The 14950-nt window shown below is 55.9% G+C and overlaps 7 protein-coding genes across 7 annotated transcripts; 5 read left to right on the top strand and 2 right to left on the bottom strand.

The window, feature by feature from the left end:
- The first annotated feature begins 123 nt into the window (after positions 1-123).
- Positions 124-3395, top strand: P170DRAFT_433173 (uncharacterized protein). Its single transcript, XM_024848420.1, has one exon. The coding sequence runs from the start codon at positions 520-522 to the stop codon at positions 3265-3267; it is 2748 nt and encodes a 915-aa protein (XP_024710967.1). The 5' UTR covers positions 124-519; the 3' UTR covers positions 3268-3395.
- A 135-nt stretch (positions 3396-3530) lies between these two features.
- P170DRAFT_461484 (uncharacterized protein) lies at positions 3531-6716 on the top strand. Its single transcript, XM_024852039.1, has 3 exons — positions 3531-4256; positions 4333-6105; positions 6156-6716. The coding sequence occupies exons 1-3, from the start codon at positions 3882-3884 to the stop codon at positions 6633-6635; spliced, it is 2628 nt and encodes an 875-aa protein (XP_024710966.1). The 5' UTR covers positions 3531-3881; the 3' UTR covers positions 6636-6716.
- Positions 6717-6857: 141 nt separating this feature from the next.
- On the top strand, positions 6858-8031 carry P170DRAFT_399966 (mRNA splicing protein SMD1). Its single transcript, XM_024846304.1, has 3 exons — positions 6858-6978; positions 7057-7106; positions 7231-8031. The coding sequence occupies exons 1-3, from the start codon at positions 6965-6967 to the stop codon at positions 7530-7532; spliced, it is 366 nt and encodes a 121-aa protein (XP_024710965.1). The 5' UTR covers positions 6858-6964; the 3' UTR covers positions 7533-8031.
- A 126-nt stretch (positions 8032-8157) lies between these two features.
- P170DRAFT_399964 (S-adenosylmethionine-dependent methyltransferase) lies at positions 8158-9004 on the bottom strand (the record flags this gene model as incomplete). The annotated part of the gene is made up of 1 exon (XM_024846303.1): positions 8158-9004. The coding sequence occupies exon 1, from the start codon at positions 8959-8961 to the stop codon at positions 8158-8160; it is 804 nt and encodes a 267-aa protein (XP_024710964.1). The 5' UTR covers positions 8962-9004.
- A 115-nt stretch (positions 9005-9119) lies between these two features.
- On the top strand, positions 9120-9923 carry P170DRAFT_506216 (succinate dehydrogenase assembly factor 3). The gene is made up of 3 exons (XM_024854372.1): positions 9120-9412; positions 9524-9623; positions 9693-9923. The coding sequence occupies exons 1-3, from the start codon at positions 9197-9199 to the stop codon at positions 9761-9763; spliced, it is 387 nt and encodes a 128-aa protein (XP_024710963.1). The 5' UTR covers positions 9120-9196; the 3' UTR covers positions 9764-9923.
- A 309-nt stretch (positions 9924-10232) lies between these two features.
- P170DRAFT_399961 (GNAT family N-acetyltransferase) lies at positions 10233-11139 on the top strand. The gene is made up of 3 exons (XM_024846302.1): positions 10233-10680; positions 10776-10885; positions 10937-11139. The coding sequence occupies exons 1-3, from the start codon at positions 10308-10310 to the stop codon at positions 11102-11104; spliced, it is 651 nt and encodes a 216-aa protein (XP_024710962.1). The 5' UTR covers positions 10233-10307; the 3' UTR covers positions 11105-11139.
- Positions 11140-11175: 36 nt separating this feature from the next.
- Positions 11176-14906, bottom strand: P170DRAFT_433168 (KAR9 family protein). Its single transcript, XM_024848419.1, has one exon. It carries the CDS (start codon positions 14695-14697, stop codon positions 11362-11364), a length of 3336 nt encoding a protein of 1111 aa, XP_024710961.1. The 5' UTR covers positions 14698-14906; the 3' UTR covers positions 11176-11361.
- Between the last annotated feature and the right edge of the window lie 44 nt (positions 14907-14950).

The raw sequence follows: 14950 nt of genomic DNA, 5'->3' as shown, positions 1-14950 counted from the left end.
ATGTTGTTGCCTGCCTCGTAAGGCAGCATACACAACACGTGGCGCTTACATCATGGATCACCTGACCGCGTCATGTCCACAGCCGCAAACCGATGGGATGCCTGGAATTTCAGGGCCACGAGGCAGTGAGTCACGATGCATCAACCATGTCTTCCGTTTGCTTCTGATTGACTCTATCCTCTCAATTGCCCATGATTGCATGACTCCCTTTTGTGGCTTATTTGTCTGAAGCGATTGCCCTTTGTCTTTGCCTCAGTGTCCCTCTACTGTCCACGTTGCTACATTCTGTTCACCCCAAAATGACTATACCAATACGGTTATACTGTGCACGTGTAGGATTTTACACATTCTGGGACTTGACTTGTTTACCATTACCTTCTCACATAGCTCTTCTGTGACGGGTCTTGTTTGAATTTGTGTTTGCCGCTTAATCCCCCATTGTCTGCGACGCGTTACCCCCGCAGTTTTCTCTCCTGCAATTGTCTTTGCAATTGGCCTTGATTCCTTGCCTGTTGAAGCATGGCGTCTATCTTCACCTACGATCCCGATCCGCCGCGGGTTTCTTCGCCCTGGTCCACATCCGGGTCCTCCACTCCACAGCAGGCTGTGAGCGGCGGCACCCGCATGGCGATCCGGAGCCGCTCCAGCGCGAATCTAGACCGGACCGATGCCAACGTTTTGTCGGACTACGGCATCACCAAGCTGGAGCCGGAACCCCAGGAAGGACCCACCGAATACAAGCTGCATCTTTTGCTCCGCTCGCGACGCTACTACGCGTCAGTGTCTACCGGCCACCTTGTGAGCGGCTCGTATCATTCGCGCGCAAGCTTGTCGACGTCGGGCCCGACACCTTCCAGCTATGAGTCCAATTTGAAGCCGAATTCAGCACGCTCGACTTTCAGTCGTCAGCAGCGTCTACAATCCCTGACTACCCAGCTGCTGTGGCGTCTGCAGCAGTCTTCGCCTTTCCATTCGTCTACGGCGGCGAACCTGGTGCTTCCGGTTCTTCCTGATGCTACAGATCTCCTGGGGGCTCCGCAGAAACCGGCTCGCTTGTTGCCTGGTCTTGAGGAGAGTCAGGGGGCTCTGTATGAGATTGGCGTTGCTGACGATGGAACCTTCGTTGGGCTGGCTCAGGATGAGCTAGAAGAGAGTCTGTCGAATTTGCAAGCTATGGCTGCGAGTTTGGGCTGTAAAGTTGATATCCTCCGTCGGGTGATTGTGGGCAAATGCGAATGGACGGATGATGAACGCGCTGGAAATGTTCAGGATGAGAAAGTCCGCACCGGAGACCTGTGGGTGGCCGAAGCGTTGGTCAGCCCGGACTGGGACTTTTACCACGTTCCGTCACCCAGGAGAGGGTCTCAGGAAGAAAATGCATCATCTGAAGCCGGAAAGAATAGTACACAAGAGGGCAGCTTCTCCTCGACGGAGCAGATTCGTGTCTCTATATCTGGACCAAGCACAGCCGGTAAATCGTCCCTCTTGGGGACTCTGACCTCGTCCGTACTGGATAACGGCAGAGGGACGAGCAGATTGAGTCTCTTGAAACACCGACATGAGATCTCATCGGGCATCACCAGCTCCGTTGCCCATGAATTGATCGGATACTCTGAGAACGAATCTTCTGCCGACGAGGTCGATATTATCAACTATGCGTCAGGAAATGTTGCAGCATGGGATGATGTGCACGCGGCTTCGCAGGGTGGTCGCCTGGCCTTTGTCTCCGATCTCCCGGGGTCAGTACGCTATCTGAAGTCTACATTGCGAGGACTGGTCAGCTGGGCGCCGCACTATGTCTTGCTATGTATCCCTGCCAATTGTGAGGATGAGGCCTCGCCTGAGCCGAGTCAAGGTGCCACCGAGCAAGCGACTGATATCAGCTTGGCCTTGTCGCATCTTGAACTGTGCGCCAAATTGGACGTTCCCACAATCGTGGTGATTACGAAAATGGATCTGGCCTCTCGCACGAGTTTGAGAAACAATCTCACCAGAGTGCTTTCAGCGTTGAAAGCCGCCGGCAAGAAGCCTGCGATGCTACCTGCACCAACCCCATCTGGCAAGGCCGTGGATCTACAGCATATAGAACCAAAGGACGGCCAAGAAGTCCGAAAGATTATCCAGTCCACCGATAACTGGTCGTCTGTTGTGCCTATTGTTCTCTCGAGCGCTGTCGATGGCACAGGCATTGGTAAACTGCACGCGTTCCTTCGGTATCTTCCTATCCCTACGCGGCCTCCGCTACGGTCCATCTCCATCCCAAGGCATTTGCCACCGCCCCATCTTCCCACCAACATATTCGACATTGATGAGGTGTTTGCTATTCCTCCGTCGAAGGTCTATGTTTCCTCGGAGAAGCCTCAGAAAGAAAGCCATGGCGTTGTTCTGTGCGGCCTGGTCCGTTACGGGGCGATCTCGGTCGGAGACGAGCTAGTCATTGGACCTCTGTTGACCAATATTTCTCTTGACCAAGGGGGGCGGAGCCGGTCAGAGCGACGTTCAGAGACGCATGATTCTGCTCAGGGCAGGCCACCGTCGCAGGAGTTCTCGGCGTCTTTCGTCCAGGGGTTAATATCGGGGAAGACCCCGTTCCCAGCCCAGGCACAATGGCAACGTGTCCGTGTTGTCAGCGTCAGGAATCTGCGCTTACCCGTCCAAAAGCTAATACAGGACCAAGTGGGCACGGTCGGCGTCGAGCCTCTTCCTCATCAGGGGCAATTACCACGACTGGGCAAAGTTCGCAAGGGAACCGTCTTGGCCAGTTTGAACGAGGTGTCTACGTCTATCCCCAAGTCTCTCCTGTTCCATACCGGGTTTGTTGCTAGCTTTGCTTCGGATGAATTCGCTTCTTCGCTCTCGCCCCCATTGCTGCTGGGTGGTAACGCCATCGTATACATTGCGAATATTCGCTCCACCGTGAAGGTGACATGCATGGCACTGGCAGGGGATGAGGTCGTCTCAAGAGCACCATCTCCCACCGAGCCGGGGTTTTTCGACTTCGATGGCGATATGACTGACCGGGAAGGACACGGAGAGTCGGAGGTGAATGGCATGGTCCGCGCCTCTGGAGGATCGTCTCGAGAAGACGTAAAAATCACATTCGCCTTTGTCACGTCGGTTGAGTGGGTGGAAATCGGATCTCGAGTGCTGCTCATGCCCGGGGCTTCGGTCGCATTAGCGTCTGCGCAGAATTCGGTGACACCATCGGGGCTCGAGGGCTTTGTTGGCAGAGTGTGCGACGTGCTTTATGAGCCTTCCACTTCCTGAGATGTTTTTTGTCGTTGTATTGATTGCATTCTGTTGCTGTGTGTTGATGTTTGTCTCTTCCTGTTATTTTGTTATGTCTGAGTCTAGTATTAGTTCTATTGAAACATTGACGAGTGACGATGATCGACGGCACGTGTAGTCCCGGGGGATCTGCCTCAGGCGACGCGGCCACTAGGCCACTAGGCACTAGTCGCGGCCTTACTGCCTGAGGACATAAGTAGCCGCTATCGCCGGATCGCCAAGGCACGCAAGCAGCTCCAGTCGTCTTTTCTTTGACTCTTTCCTGCTCCAGCCCAAGCGGGTGCGAGCGACTGTGGCCTGACCAGACTGGACTAGACCTGAACGCTGTTGTTTGTGGTTGATCATTTCTTGTTTTTTCTTTTTCTGTGCCACACTCGCTTTCTGCCTGCGTTGTCCACGCCACGCCCTCCACTGCTCCTCCGACTCCATCTACCCCGGATCTGATCCGTCAATTCCGCTTTATCATCAGCGATCTATCACCACCTAATTCTCGCGACCTAACTCCTCCATGCTGCCCTCCCGACCTTCTCTCCGCGCTGCTTGACACGACGGGTGATGTCCTGTCCTTGATCTCATTCTGAAATTACCGCGCAATGTCCGCCGTCAACAACATGGCCGAGTCCAGCAGCCTTTATTCCGACTATCGGTTCAGCTCCGACATGGGCGCATCGTCGGACGATGACGATTTCGTTTCCAGTGCCAGTACAACGTCGACTGCGTCCGAGGAGAGGTCGACGGAGAAAAGGCCGCAGTGGGAGTCGGTGACGGCGTCGAACAATGGATCGGATAATCAACCATCAACTTGCTCTGTTGCTGGGCCCTCGGACGATAATACCCCTGATCCTACGTCTCTGGCAATCAAAACGGAGAAACTCAGCTTTGCAGCTCGTGAGGAGCCTGTGGAGACCAAAAGGCCGCTGCTATTGTTAGACTTGCCCATGGATATCTTGCAGGATGTTGTCAAAGAGGTTAGTACTGACTGTTCATACCTTCTTCCTAACATTCTCGTTACATGACACTCACGTTGTCATTTGGTTGTTGCAGGTAACGCATACGAATGATCTGACGTCGCTGGCTCTGACGTGCTCTACACTTCATGCCTTGGCAATTCCGCAAATGTACTCCCGGTTCGACATTGTTTGGCCCGATACTCTCTCGTCTTCCGACCATCCTGCTGGCGTTGACGCTCTCTCCTACGGTCTCGCCACGTTGGTCATGGGAGACGACATCTTTCATGAACTCCCTCCTACGCATCGACCCGCAGGCTCCTGCGCACACTGTGGCTGCAACACTCCTCACGACCAAACACCCACACAACAAGAAACGGGTCCGATTCAGAGGATACGGCGAGGGAACTACTATGCACAATACACGCGGAAATTCTCAGTCGGGAATGGGCCGTTGATCTGGGTCCAGGAATACTCCGTGACCAAGGAGACAGGAAAGATGCTGGGAACATTAGTCGCCTTGGCCATTGCCCGGATGATCAATTTGGAGACGTTCGTGTGGGACATGCCCACGGGAGTTTTGCGAGATGTGTGGATCGCGCTCTCGTCGCTAGCTAATCGACCGGGACACGAATGCCGCCTGGAGCGCGTCTGGGTGCGATGGCACGACAACTCCGAGAGCCCAATACGCTCTGCTCCGACCGCGTCCTCCTTCGCACTTCCGGATACGCAGAACGATCCTGCCGCTCACTCCTCCGGCCCGCCATTGCTACACAAGTATGGACATGTGGAATATCCGTCGTTGTCGATTGTGCCGCCTCTGAAGAGCTTGAGCGTTCTCGATATCGACGAGTCGTCGTACATTGAAGAAGCAGCTGTCCTCATCCGACGGTCCTGGGATCGGTTGAAAGAGTTGCGCGTGGGCATTTCCTCGAAGGTCTGCCAGGCAGACTGGTTGAAGCCGTTAGGGGGCTGGTCCTCCCGAGATACGGCTCAAACGGCCATGACTGGATGGCCCAAGGTTGGGGGTGTGCTAGGAATGCTACTAAGCAAGACCGACGGCCACCCGTGTGTGCATGGAGCGACGGGTGAAAGATTCAAGAAAGTACCGGAAAAAGCAACCGATGCAGGTGTCTCCGATAGTACTAACCCTCAACTTGAATCGCCTCCCCCCACAGGATCGTCCGACTCTTTGGAGGAGTCATCTGCAGGTCCGGTATCAAGGGCCAAAGAGCCGTCAAAACCCCCCAACCCAAGCTTTAAGTCGTCTCCTGGCTCACTCAGTTCGGACATTGAATTCAACCACGACCCGCTCAGATTGGAGACCTTGGAACTAGAACGCGTGGCGCTGTCTATTCCGGTGATGCTGCAGAGTCTTGACTGGATTCGGATAACGGCCCTGACAATACTGCGCTGCGACGGCCACGAGAAACTGTGGAGATCCCTGCGTCGCCAATTTCCCCCGTCATGCACTCTTCGCTCTTCTCCGAGAGCTGGAAAGAGAGACGGTCAATCTGAGTACTCTTTGAGAATCAAACATATCCATACGGACGCCGTGTCTCCGTATTTGCTACTGTTTATTAAGGACACCCTTGCTCCTAACACGCTGGAAACTCTCTTCCTGCACGAGGCGCCCATGTATGACTCCATCGTCCACATTGATGCCATTTACCGGAACGTGATCCGCAACCATCGGATGAGTCTGAAGAAGATCCTCATTGATAGTACGGAGCGGTCAGCAATTGGCGTTGAGATCGCCACCAGTCGCTGGCGAAAATGGATGTTTACGCGCGACATGATCTCGTTTGTCACCAGTGGACGCATGCCTCGGCTCCGTGAGCTGTCAATGACCTTGCATTCCAAGGATTGGGTAAGACCGGATGTTCATTCTTTCGCACGAGATTACTAACGTCGATGAAGCACTATTTCTTACAGCGACTGCCCAACGTTCCGCATCTTCGGGCTTTGCACATTCCCCATATCGCCCACCCGGTGCACCGGGATTCCAAAGAGCTTGCCCTGCAGATCTTGGACATAGTCACCATCCGGCCCGATGTAGGAATCAGTTACGTAGGGATGCAGAACAAGTGTTACGAGATCCTCGAGGGCAAGCGAGGGGACAAGGTTGAGTTTGACGATGCGGACGACAGCCACAGCGAGGGTCTTGGAGACGGCGAGCCCTGGTCGGCCAGCGACACGGAGGACGACGAAGGCGACGACGAAGCCGGAGCCACAAGCACGGCAGATTCCACGTCGCTGCTGTCCTCGGACCACGCGTCGTCGGACGGAGATGAATCCGATCTCGAGAGCAGCCGATCGCGCGTGACGTTTCGGCTGCGCGAGATCTTGTTTTACGATGATAAGATCGCCATTTTCAAGGCGCGACATGGAGTTTTATGATAGCCGGCAGGCGGGTTAGCGTTTGTTTTGCTTTTTGCTCGAGATACCACTGAATGAAGTTGAATAGAATGGAGTTTTGCCTCTCATAAATCCATAGTTTCGTTACAGAGTAGTTATTGTTCTAAAGTAGTTGCGGCTGTCCGGAGCCAGGAGGTCACGTGCCGTAGCTCCTCAGCCTCTGTTGCCGCGATCGACCACCGCGAAGACACCTCCAGTGCGACACTTGAGAACCACCACGCCATTCAGCTTCCGACCCTCGAGTGCGACCTGCTCCGTTTGACCCTTTTCGATCATCCTTGTTCTCTGCACCGCCGGTGCCCGTTTTCACCATGAAGCTCGTCCGGTACGTCCTCGCGGAATTTGCTGGCAGAGCTCGCAAGCTATGCACCAGACCGACCTCCGATTGACTGACAATCTGTAGATTTTTGATGAAGTGCGCCAACGAGACGGTGACCGTTGAGTTGAAGAATGGTCAGTCTGCCTGCCTGTCTACATCAATCAATCTCGCAACCAACCAACCATCTCATCCCATATCACATCACCTCCCCATAATATCATATCCATATCCACCCATCCTGACACCTTAATCTAATAGGAACAATCCTCCACGGCACCATCACCTCGGTCTCCCCGCAAATGAACACCTCTCTGCGCACCGTCAAAATGACCCCCAAAGGCCGCGACCCCATCTCCCTCGACACCATCAACATCCGCGGCTCGACGATCCGCTACTACATCCTGCCCGACAGTCTGCCCCTGGACACGCTGCTCGTCGACGACCAGCCCAAGCCGAAGAACAAGGCGCGCAAGGAGGCCGATCGCGGCGGTCGTGGTGGGCGCGGCGGTCCGCGTGGTCGCGGCCGGGGTCGTGGCCGTGGTCGTGGGCGGGGCTTCTAGGGGTGGAAAAGTTTATAGATTCGGTTTGGGAGTTTGATTCCTTTTGATTTGTCGACTTTTTTTTTAATTCATTTCGATGCTTGATTGTGGATTTTGATCTTGGTTTTTCTACGGGTGTGGTTGATATGGGTGGTAGGGGTTTGCTCCGTCGACTATCTACCTGAGGATCTGGTTTGTTTGATTGATGGGGAGGGATTGCTCGATGGTTTAGCTGGTTTGTGTCTGGCCTCCATCTTTCGACCTCTGTCAGATCGCCCGTGTGGGGATATCTCGATTGAAGAAAGGAGAAATCCGTTGAGACGGTGTCGGAGGGCTATGGCCGCTCGAACATGACCTGCTTCGTTGATGCATCTGAATGGCATGGTGGATCTAGAACCAAAAGCCGCCTCACCTGTGGCAGGCGATGATATCCTGTACGAAAGAACGTCGACATCTGATATGCAGTGTCGCGTACCACGCAATGAGATTAAAGATACCTCCAATCGTTGGCGTAGTTCTGTTCTGTCTAGTTCTAATTCTATCCATCATCACTCATAAATCATCCAGTCGTCAATCTCTCCATCTATACATAAATCCACCCCTCACCACCAGACCCCCTGTCTCCAGGGAATATGTAATGAATGAATCACTCCCTCCAAACCCTCAAAATCACCAACTTCTCCCACCCCGCCTGCACACCACTATTCCCCACAAACTCCGCCCTCCACGCCCCTCCCCACCCCCGAATCCTCTCCCTGACCTCTCCGGGCCGATTCTGCGCACAAAGCAACACATACGCCACGCCGCGCGCCGCGTCCAGCGCCGCGGGGATCTGCTCGATCAGTCGATCCGTCGTCTCCATTCCATCTTTGCCGCCGGCATACGTCAGGGAGAGGTAGTAGGACTCGCGGTCGAACTTTTCACTTCGCGAGAGGCCGTCTTCGTTCTCTGTTGCGCTGGGTTCAGGGACAGCGGGGAGATCCTCTGTCGGAACGTAGGGCGGGTTGAAGAGCAGGATGTCGATGCTGCCGGGGTGTAGGGCGGAGAGGAGGTCGCTGGTGATGGAGGCTGTGTGGATGGATTTCACCGCGGAGGTTGAGTCTGATTGTCGGTCTTGAATGGCCTTGCGCACTGTCTCTTGCGTGGCGATGCAGGCGTTGCGGTTCACGTCTACGCCGAGTGTGAGCACGTCTCGCCGGCCGAGGATCTCGTGCGAGTTGCCGGCGACGAAGCCGAGGACGACGCCGGAGCCGGTGCCGACTTCGACGATTAGGGGGGAGGGCGAGGAGGTGTCATTTGTGGGATCTGTAGAGGGGGGGGAGGGGAAGCGGGCTTTCAGCCATGCGGACTCGGAGGGCGAGGAGAGGGTGTCGAGGAAGAGGTACGAGTCTTCGGAGGGTTCGTAGATAGTGTCGAAGGAGACGTGGGCGGTGCAGGGGGTTGGGAGCATTTTGGGGGTTAAGATCAATTGATCTATTGCATCGAGAAAGACATCAATCAATGAAGACAAAAGATAATGATGAAATAAAATAAAATAAAATGCGGGACAAACTCCCTCATCTCCAATTGGCCTGCGCCTCACCGCCCGGACCTTCTCCAAATCTCCAGCTCCATCCAACTCTCCTCTACTCTACAGCTACATCTACACTTTCCATTCTACTAAACCCAGGTATTATACTCTCACGATGCGCCCCGCCCTCCGCCTCCTCGCCACCCCCGCCTCCATGGGCTCGAAGTCCAGCCTCAGCGAGTCCCTGGCCCTGCTGCCCCCGCTCCAGCTCTACCGGCGCATTCTCCGCGTGCACCGCAAGAAGCTGGAGCCCGAGATGCGCCTGCTCGGCGATGGCTACGTGAAGAGCGAGTTTCGTGCGCATAAGAGTGTTGATAATCCGTTGCATATCGTATGTCTCCTCTTCTCCCTCTCTATTTTTTCCGTGTTGGGGTGAGGGGTGTTTGGATGGATTGGGTGCTGGGTCATGGTGTGCAATGCTAATGATTTGGTTGATTGATAGATCGGGTTCCTTACGGAGTGGCAGTTATACGCGCAGAAGTTGGAGGGGGATTCGTGGGCTGGGGAGAAATTGGACAAGGCGAAGTTGGATAAGATGAGTGGTTGGTTCCCTTCCTTCTCTTGTGTTTCCTGGTTTCTTTGCCGGTGGTGAGATGCTAATTGATATACAGATCAGCAGCTCGGTCAGCTGTATGAGCTTATGCAGGCGATTCGGAATCGGGATGGAGAGGGGGAGGAATAGTGGTGTTTGTTGGGAGGGTTTAGCAGCCAGTCTGGACAGGACTGGAGTATGGCGGGAGATTAAGAACTGCCTATCTACCTGTCTGTCTGTCTGTCTGGTGTAAATGTAAATAGTTATGAGTCTGTATTATAGATTATCTGCATTGAGTGTACAGTACAATATGCACGATTAACTTCAAATTCTTGTAATGCGGAGGTAGTATACATGCACGTCATACATATACTATCTACCTGATGAGTAGTCAATCTCATACACAACCTCTCAACCAAGTGAATAAAACCAGAGAAACAGGCCACAAAGCCATTGACATCACCACTCCCTGCCTCAAGTGCAAAGTAAACATGGACCTTCAAAAGACCAACCAAACCAACCACGCCCTATCATGACATGATGTATGACTAATCCACCACATTTCCACAATCAACTTTCTTATAACTTTTTATACCTAGTCTTCCTGCTCACCATACCCATTGCCCATAGCCTCAAGTCCAATTCCAACCCCAAACCCCCAATTACAGCACAAAAAGAGAGAAAAATAGAGAAAATGCCCTCCCTCCTCGAAGACCCCACCACCTACATCCCCCCTCCCCCCTCCGCCCAGTCCAACAAATCCCACCTGAAACCCCTCACCAAAACCCTAAAAGACTCAACCCCCGTAACCCTGTACCCGATCGCAAATGGCCCGTCCTCCATCCCAGATGCCCTGATCGACGTGCTGCACCGCGAGTTCAGCGCCGAGATCGCCCGCGGCACGACCTACCCGATGGAAGAGCCCATGGGGCGCGAATTGTTCGCGAACTACTGGTTTGGGACGTTTGCGGTCATCGCGGTGGCGGGAGAGGGGGATTTGGAGAGGGAGGGCAGGGATTGGGAGAGGGAGTGTCTGGGGACGTTTTATGTGAAGCCGAATTATCCCGGTGGGTTTTATTCTTTTCCTTTTTGAGTTGGTTTGATGTGGGGGAGGGGGAGGTAGATATGCGATATGCTGATTGATGTGATATGATTGATGTAGGACGCTGCTCGCACGTCTGCAACGCCGGGTTCCTGACCACAGAGGCGGCGCGAGGTCGAGGTGTCGGGATTGTAATGGGCGAGACGTATCTAGACTATGCGCCGAAGCTGGTAAGTCCTCCCAACTCTAGAGCCCCGGCCTGGCTGACCCCAGGCCTACAGGGCTACAAATACTCCGTGTTCAACCTCGTGTTCGAGAACAACGTCGCCTCCGTCAAGATCTGGGAGCGCCTGGGCTTCCAGATCATCGGGCGGGTGCCGGGGGCGGCGCGGCTGTCGAACAGCACGGAGCTGGTGGATGCGTTGATCATTGGGCGGGAGTTGGTTTGATCTTTTTGATCTATAGATAGATGGATTACGAATGGATGTAGATAAATGTAGATAGAAGGTAATTCCATATCCCTAAATGAATACATCAAAGAACGCTAATCACAATGCGAGTGGGGAATCAAGCGCAATCTGTCCTGCAAACGACTTGGTATATGACTCCTCAATCCCGATGCTGATAATACATGCAATGTAGAACGATAAATCAAAACGGCCGGAAATGCAAGAGGGCAAGTGCAAAGTACAAATCAGTTCGAAGGCTACCGCCACCGCGGCCGGTCAGCAAGCTTGCTGCGAGACCCCGTAGCGCTGTCTCGTCCGGAACGCTCCTTAGGCAGAGGAAGCAGGCTGATGCGACGGCTGCCCGAATGGCCCAATGCGGTGCCAGGGCGGTCGGTCTTGGTCGGACTGAGCAGGCCGTTGCTGTGCTGCTGCGACACGCTGCGGCTGAACGGCGTGCCGGCGAAGCTCTGTCGGTTCCGCGGCGTGTTGTCCAGACCCGCCGGTCGTCGCAGTTTGCTGTACGGCGGAGGATCCAGAAGAGAAGAGCCGGGAGAAGGAGACGGCGGAGGCGCCGGGCTGCGCGACGTAAGCCGGCTAGAAACGCGGCTGACAGATCGAGCGGTGGAGGGAGCGGGAGATGCAGAGAGATCTCGTCGCGACCGGGAGAAGGGAAGCGTGGAGGCGGGTCGGGGGGTGCGGCCGTTCGAGGCGGTGTTGTTGGGAGCAGAGGATTTCCGAAAAGGAGTGGGCTTGAAGCCGACATCCAGGTCGTTGGTGTTCGTGCTGATGTTCCATCGCGGACGGCCCGGAATGGGGGGCGCCGCAGGACGTGTCGCCGGTTTGCGCGACGCCGGTGTCGGGGTGGCAGCGCCGTTGGTCTTCGTGGGAGACGGTACGCCCAGCGAGGGCTTGGGAATGGCTGATTTCTTCCCCGTCAACGTGGCCGTGGCCTGGGGGAGCCCCGAGTAGCGGCGCACCTTGGACATGGTCGTGCGAGCCGCCGAGCTGACCGAGCTGCCGCGTCGACTGGACCCTCCTAGCGGCGTGGACGCGCCCTTGCGGTTGCCGGGGGTCATCACGACCGACGAAGCTGGCGAGCTGCCCGGCGTGTCGGCCACGCTGCCCGTCGCCGGGCTGTCCATCGTGACGATGCTCGAGATCGAGTCGCGGAGCTGCTGGCTGCGGGCGATGTGCACGTCCTCTAACGAGGCGTCCATCACTTTGATGCTGGCTTTCAGCGCGTCCAGCTTGGACGTCATATCCGACAGGAGCGTCAGGGTCTCGCCGTTCAGCGTCAGCCGGTCCTTGACCCCCTTGTGGATGATCGAAACCACTCGCTCAATCGCCGCCACGTAGTGCTGCTTCTTGGCCTCGTAGCTTTCAATCCGTTTGGCCAGTCCGGCGGGGTTGTTGAAGATGGCCCCCGACTCTAGCGCCTCCTGCAGCTTCGAGATGCTGCGCTCCACGGATTGGAACATCTTCTGCGCCTGCGAGCCGGCGTTCCGGAACACCAGAATCCACCGATCCTCGCTGAGCTCCTTGCGCAGGTCCTCCGCTTCTTGTTCCAGCATCTTATATCGCCCTTCCAGTCGCTCGATGCCCTGCTGCAGATCCTGGCAGGCGCTGGGAAACACGGCATCGGCCCGGGACTGGAACATGGACAAGCGCATGGGCAGGAAATCCAACGACGCCCGCAGGGGCTGGATGCGGGCGAACAGACCGATCAGATCGCCGTGGAAGTTGTCCTCCTGGGGCGTTTGAATGATGGGGGTGTCGAGCGCCGGGGGAACGGAGAAGATGGGCTCCACGCTCAGTCGTTTGCTGGCCCGGGGCCCGCCGCCAGGGGTCTCTTCGACGATCGTCTCTAGTTCGTTGATATCGACGCCGTTGTTTCCGGGCGACTGCGAGCCGGCCATAACCAAGTGCCGCTTCTCCTCCATCTGGAAGATCAGCTGCGTGAGGTTCCCGACCTCGGCGCCCACGTCTCCAAGAATGTTGTTCCACAGCTCCTCCCACTCCATGGCCAGTTCCACCTGACTCTTCACGGATCGCAGGCGCGACTTGATCTGCGTCCAGTGCTGGATGATGAAGTCCATCTGCGTCACGATCGTCTTCAGACTGTCGGGCTCCACGTTCTCGATATCCTGCCGGGTTTGCACGTCTTCAATCGCTTTCACGTAAACGTTGATGAGACCCTCAAATGTCGTGATGGCGTTATCCACGTCATCCAGACCGTCTCGCCCTCCCGCCGCCGCCCACTCCACGTCGTCGTCGGCATCCAGACCCTCTAGTACGCTGGTCGCTTTCTTGATCCATATCTGGATCTGGTCGGCGGCTCCGGTCAGGGACTTGACGGCCAGGGGTGCATTCGGAATGGCGGCAATGCTCGACGCTAACGAGGAAGCTTGGGGTAGGGAGATGGAGGTTAGCTGGGAGAGTTGGTTGCTGAAGGAGGCTCGCGAGAAGGAGAAGATCGAATCGGCGCGGTGAAGGCTGCTGGGGCGGAAGTACGCGGAGTTGTTGTCCGATTCGAGCGGGGAGTCCTTGGGAGGAGGGGGAGGGGGGTTGTCGGATTCTTTTTCGCTGGTGCGCTGGATATATTTCTCGAAATCCGTCGGTTCTTGCGCAAGCTCTGGCTCTGGTTCTGACTGCTGGGGGGCCGGCTCAACGGGCGCGGGCAGCGTCGGCGCCGGGAGAGGTTCAGCAACAGACATGGCCGGAGATTCGTTGGCTTCTTGCTCGGGGGTCTCAACGGTATTTACCGTCTCGGCTGTCTGAACAGGGTCTGTAGTGTCTGTAGTATCCGCGGTATCAGTAGTTTCGACTGCGTTCGTTGGTTCAACCTGGTCTTCCGTGGATTCTGAGGCGGTCTCAACAATCTGCGCGTCCGCCTCCGACGGGAGTCGCGTCGGTTCGTCCAAGGCCTCGCGTTCTAATTCCAACGACTCCAACGCTTCGGGCGACGGCACCTCTAGTAACTCCGGTTCGATGACTTCCAGGAGGTCCGAGCCACCCTGCTGCTTCCTGTCCTTGCCGATCAGATGCAGAGCATTCCACGAACGACCTTTCTTCTCGACCTTGATGGACGCCGACAGGTTCTGGTGCAGCGTATCCAGCTCTTTAATGTGCTCTTCGGGGATGCGGCCGACGGCGCCGGGGTTGCGGGAGTTGGCGGCGCTCTTGCTGTGACTGCCGTCTAGGAGTTTGACGCGAGCGGCCAGGCCCGGAGACAGTCGGCGCAGGATGGACGGGCGGATGAGGGATTTGTCGGACCCAGGCTGCTCGGGCGTCTCATCGGCGGGATCTTCGTCGTTTAAGCTGCTGCCGAAACTGCGCACGCTGCGTAGGGATGATTTGGACTTGATGCGTCGGGGGAGCGATTCTTCTGGGGTCGAGACGGAGAGGACGGGCGGCGGCGGCGGCGGCGAGGAGAGGTCAGACTGATGCGATGGTGAGGTTTCTTCAGGCTGCTTCTCTGGATGTGGTGGAGGAGGCGGCGGTGGTGGTGGTGGTGAGTGCTGCAGCTCTTGCGACGTGTTGACATGGACATCCGCAGGGTCGGAGGAAGTCGACCCGGCGAACATGGCAAGCATGGGGGACAATGCAATGCGCGAGACGACTGCCCTACGGAAGAGTCAATCAAACAAGGATGCAATGCAGAGCGAGAGGGGTCGAGCCAACGAAGAGCAGCGGTGGAATGTGGTTGATGGGCTGAGAAGCGGCCAACGTCTTTGGGGCGGAATGTGGCCCCTTTCTTTGGGCGGGAATGCGATTAGTTAACGGTGGAGCAGACAACTGTACTCTGGTTTGGGCATGAAAGGACTCGAGTATTGACTCGTTCTACTT

Source organism: Aspergillus steynii (genome assembly GCF_002849105.1).
Source record: "Aspergillus steynii IBT 23096 chromosome Unknown P170scaffold_1, whole genome shotgun sequence".
In the NCBI taxonomy this organism is placed as follows: Eukaryota; Fungi; Ascomycota; class Eurotiomycetes; order Eurotiales; family Aspergillaceae; genus Aspergillus; species Aspergillus steynii.
This window is presented reverse-complemented; position numbering and strand designations above follow the sequence as displayed.

Excerpts from the sequence above, each read along its gene's own strand:
- P170DRAFT_399961 (XM_024846302.1), top strand. The coding sequence starts at position 10,308 with ATGCCCTCCCTCCTCGAAGACCCCACCACCTACATCCCCCCTCCCCCC. Across the intron at positions 10,681-10,775 it reads TGTGAAGCCGAATTATCCCG|GACGCTGCTCGCACGTCTGC; the intron begins GTGGGTTTTATT and ends TGATTGATGTAG. Across the intron at positions 10,886-10,936 it reads TAGACTATGCGCCGAAGCTG|GGCTACAAATACTCCGTGTT; the intron begins GTAAGTCCTCCC and ends CCAGGCCTACAG.
- P170DRAFT_433168 (XM_024848419.1), bottom strand. The coding sequence starts at position 14,697 with ATGCTTGCCATGTTCGCCGGGTCGACTTCCTCCGACCCTGCGGATGTC.
- P170DRAFT_433173 (XM_024848420.1), top strand. The coding sequence starts at position 520 with ATGGCGTCTATCTTCACCTACGATCCCGATCCGCCGCGGGTTTCTTCG.
- P170DRAFT_506216 (XM_024854372.1), top strand. The coding sequence starts at position 9,197 with ATGCGCCCCGCCCTCCGCCTCCTCGCCACCCCCGCCTCCATGGGCTCG. Across the intron at positions 9,413-9,523 it reads TTGATAATCCGTTGCATATC|ATCGGGTTCCTTACGGAGTG; the intron begins GTATGTCTCCTC and ends GTTGATTGATAG. Across the intron at positions 9,624-9,692 it reads GAAGTTGGATAAGATGAGTG|ATCAGCAGCTCGGTCAGCTG; the intron begins GTTGGTTCCCTT and ends ATTGATATACAG.
- P170DRAFT_461484 (XM_024852039.1), top strand. The coding sequence starts at position 3,882 with ATGTCCGCCGTCAACAACATGGCCGAGTCCAGCAGCCTTTATTCCGAC. Across the intron at positions 4,257-4,332 it reads TGCAGGATGTTGTCAAAGAG|GTAACGCATACGAATGATCT; the intron begins GTTAGTACTGAC and ends TGGTTGTTGCAG. Across the intron at positions 6,106-6,155 it reads CCTTGCATTCCAAGGATTGG|CACTATTTCTTACAGCGACT; the intron begins GTAAGACCGGAT and ends ACGTCGATGAAG.
- P170DRAFT_399966 (XM_024846304.1), top strand. Across the intron at positions 7,107-7,230 it reads GACCGTTGAGTTGAAGAATG|GAACAATCCTCCACGGCACC; the intron begins GTCAGTCTGCCT and ends TTAATCTAATAG.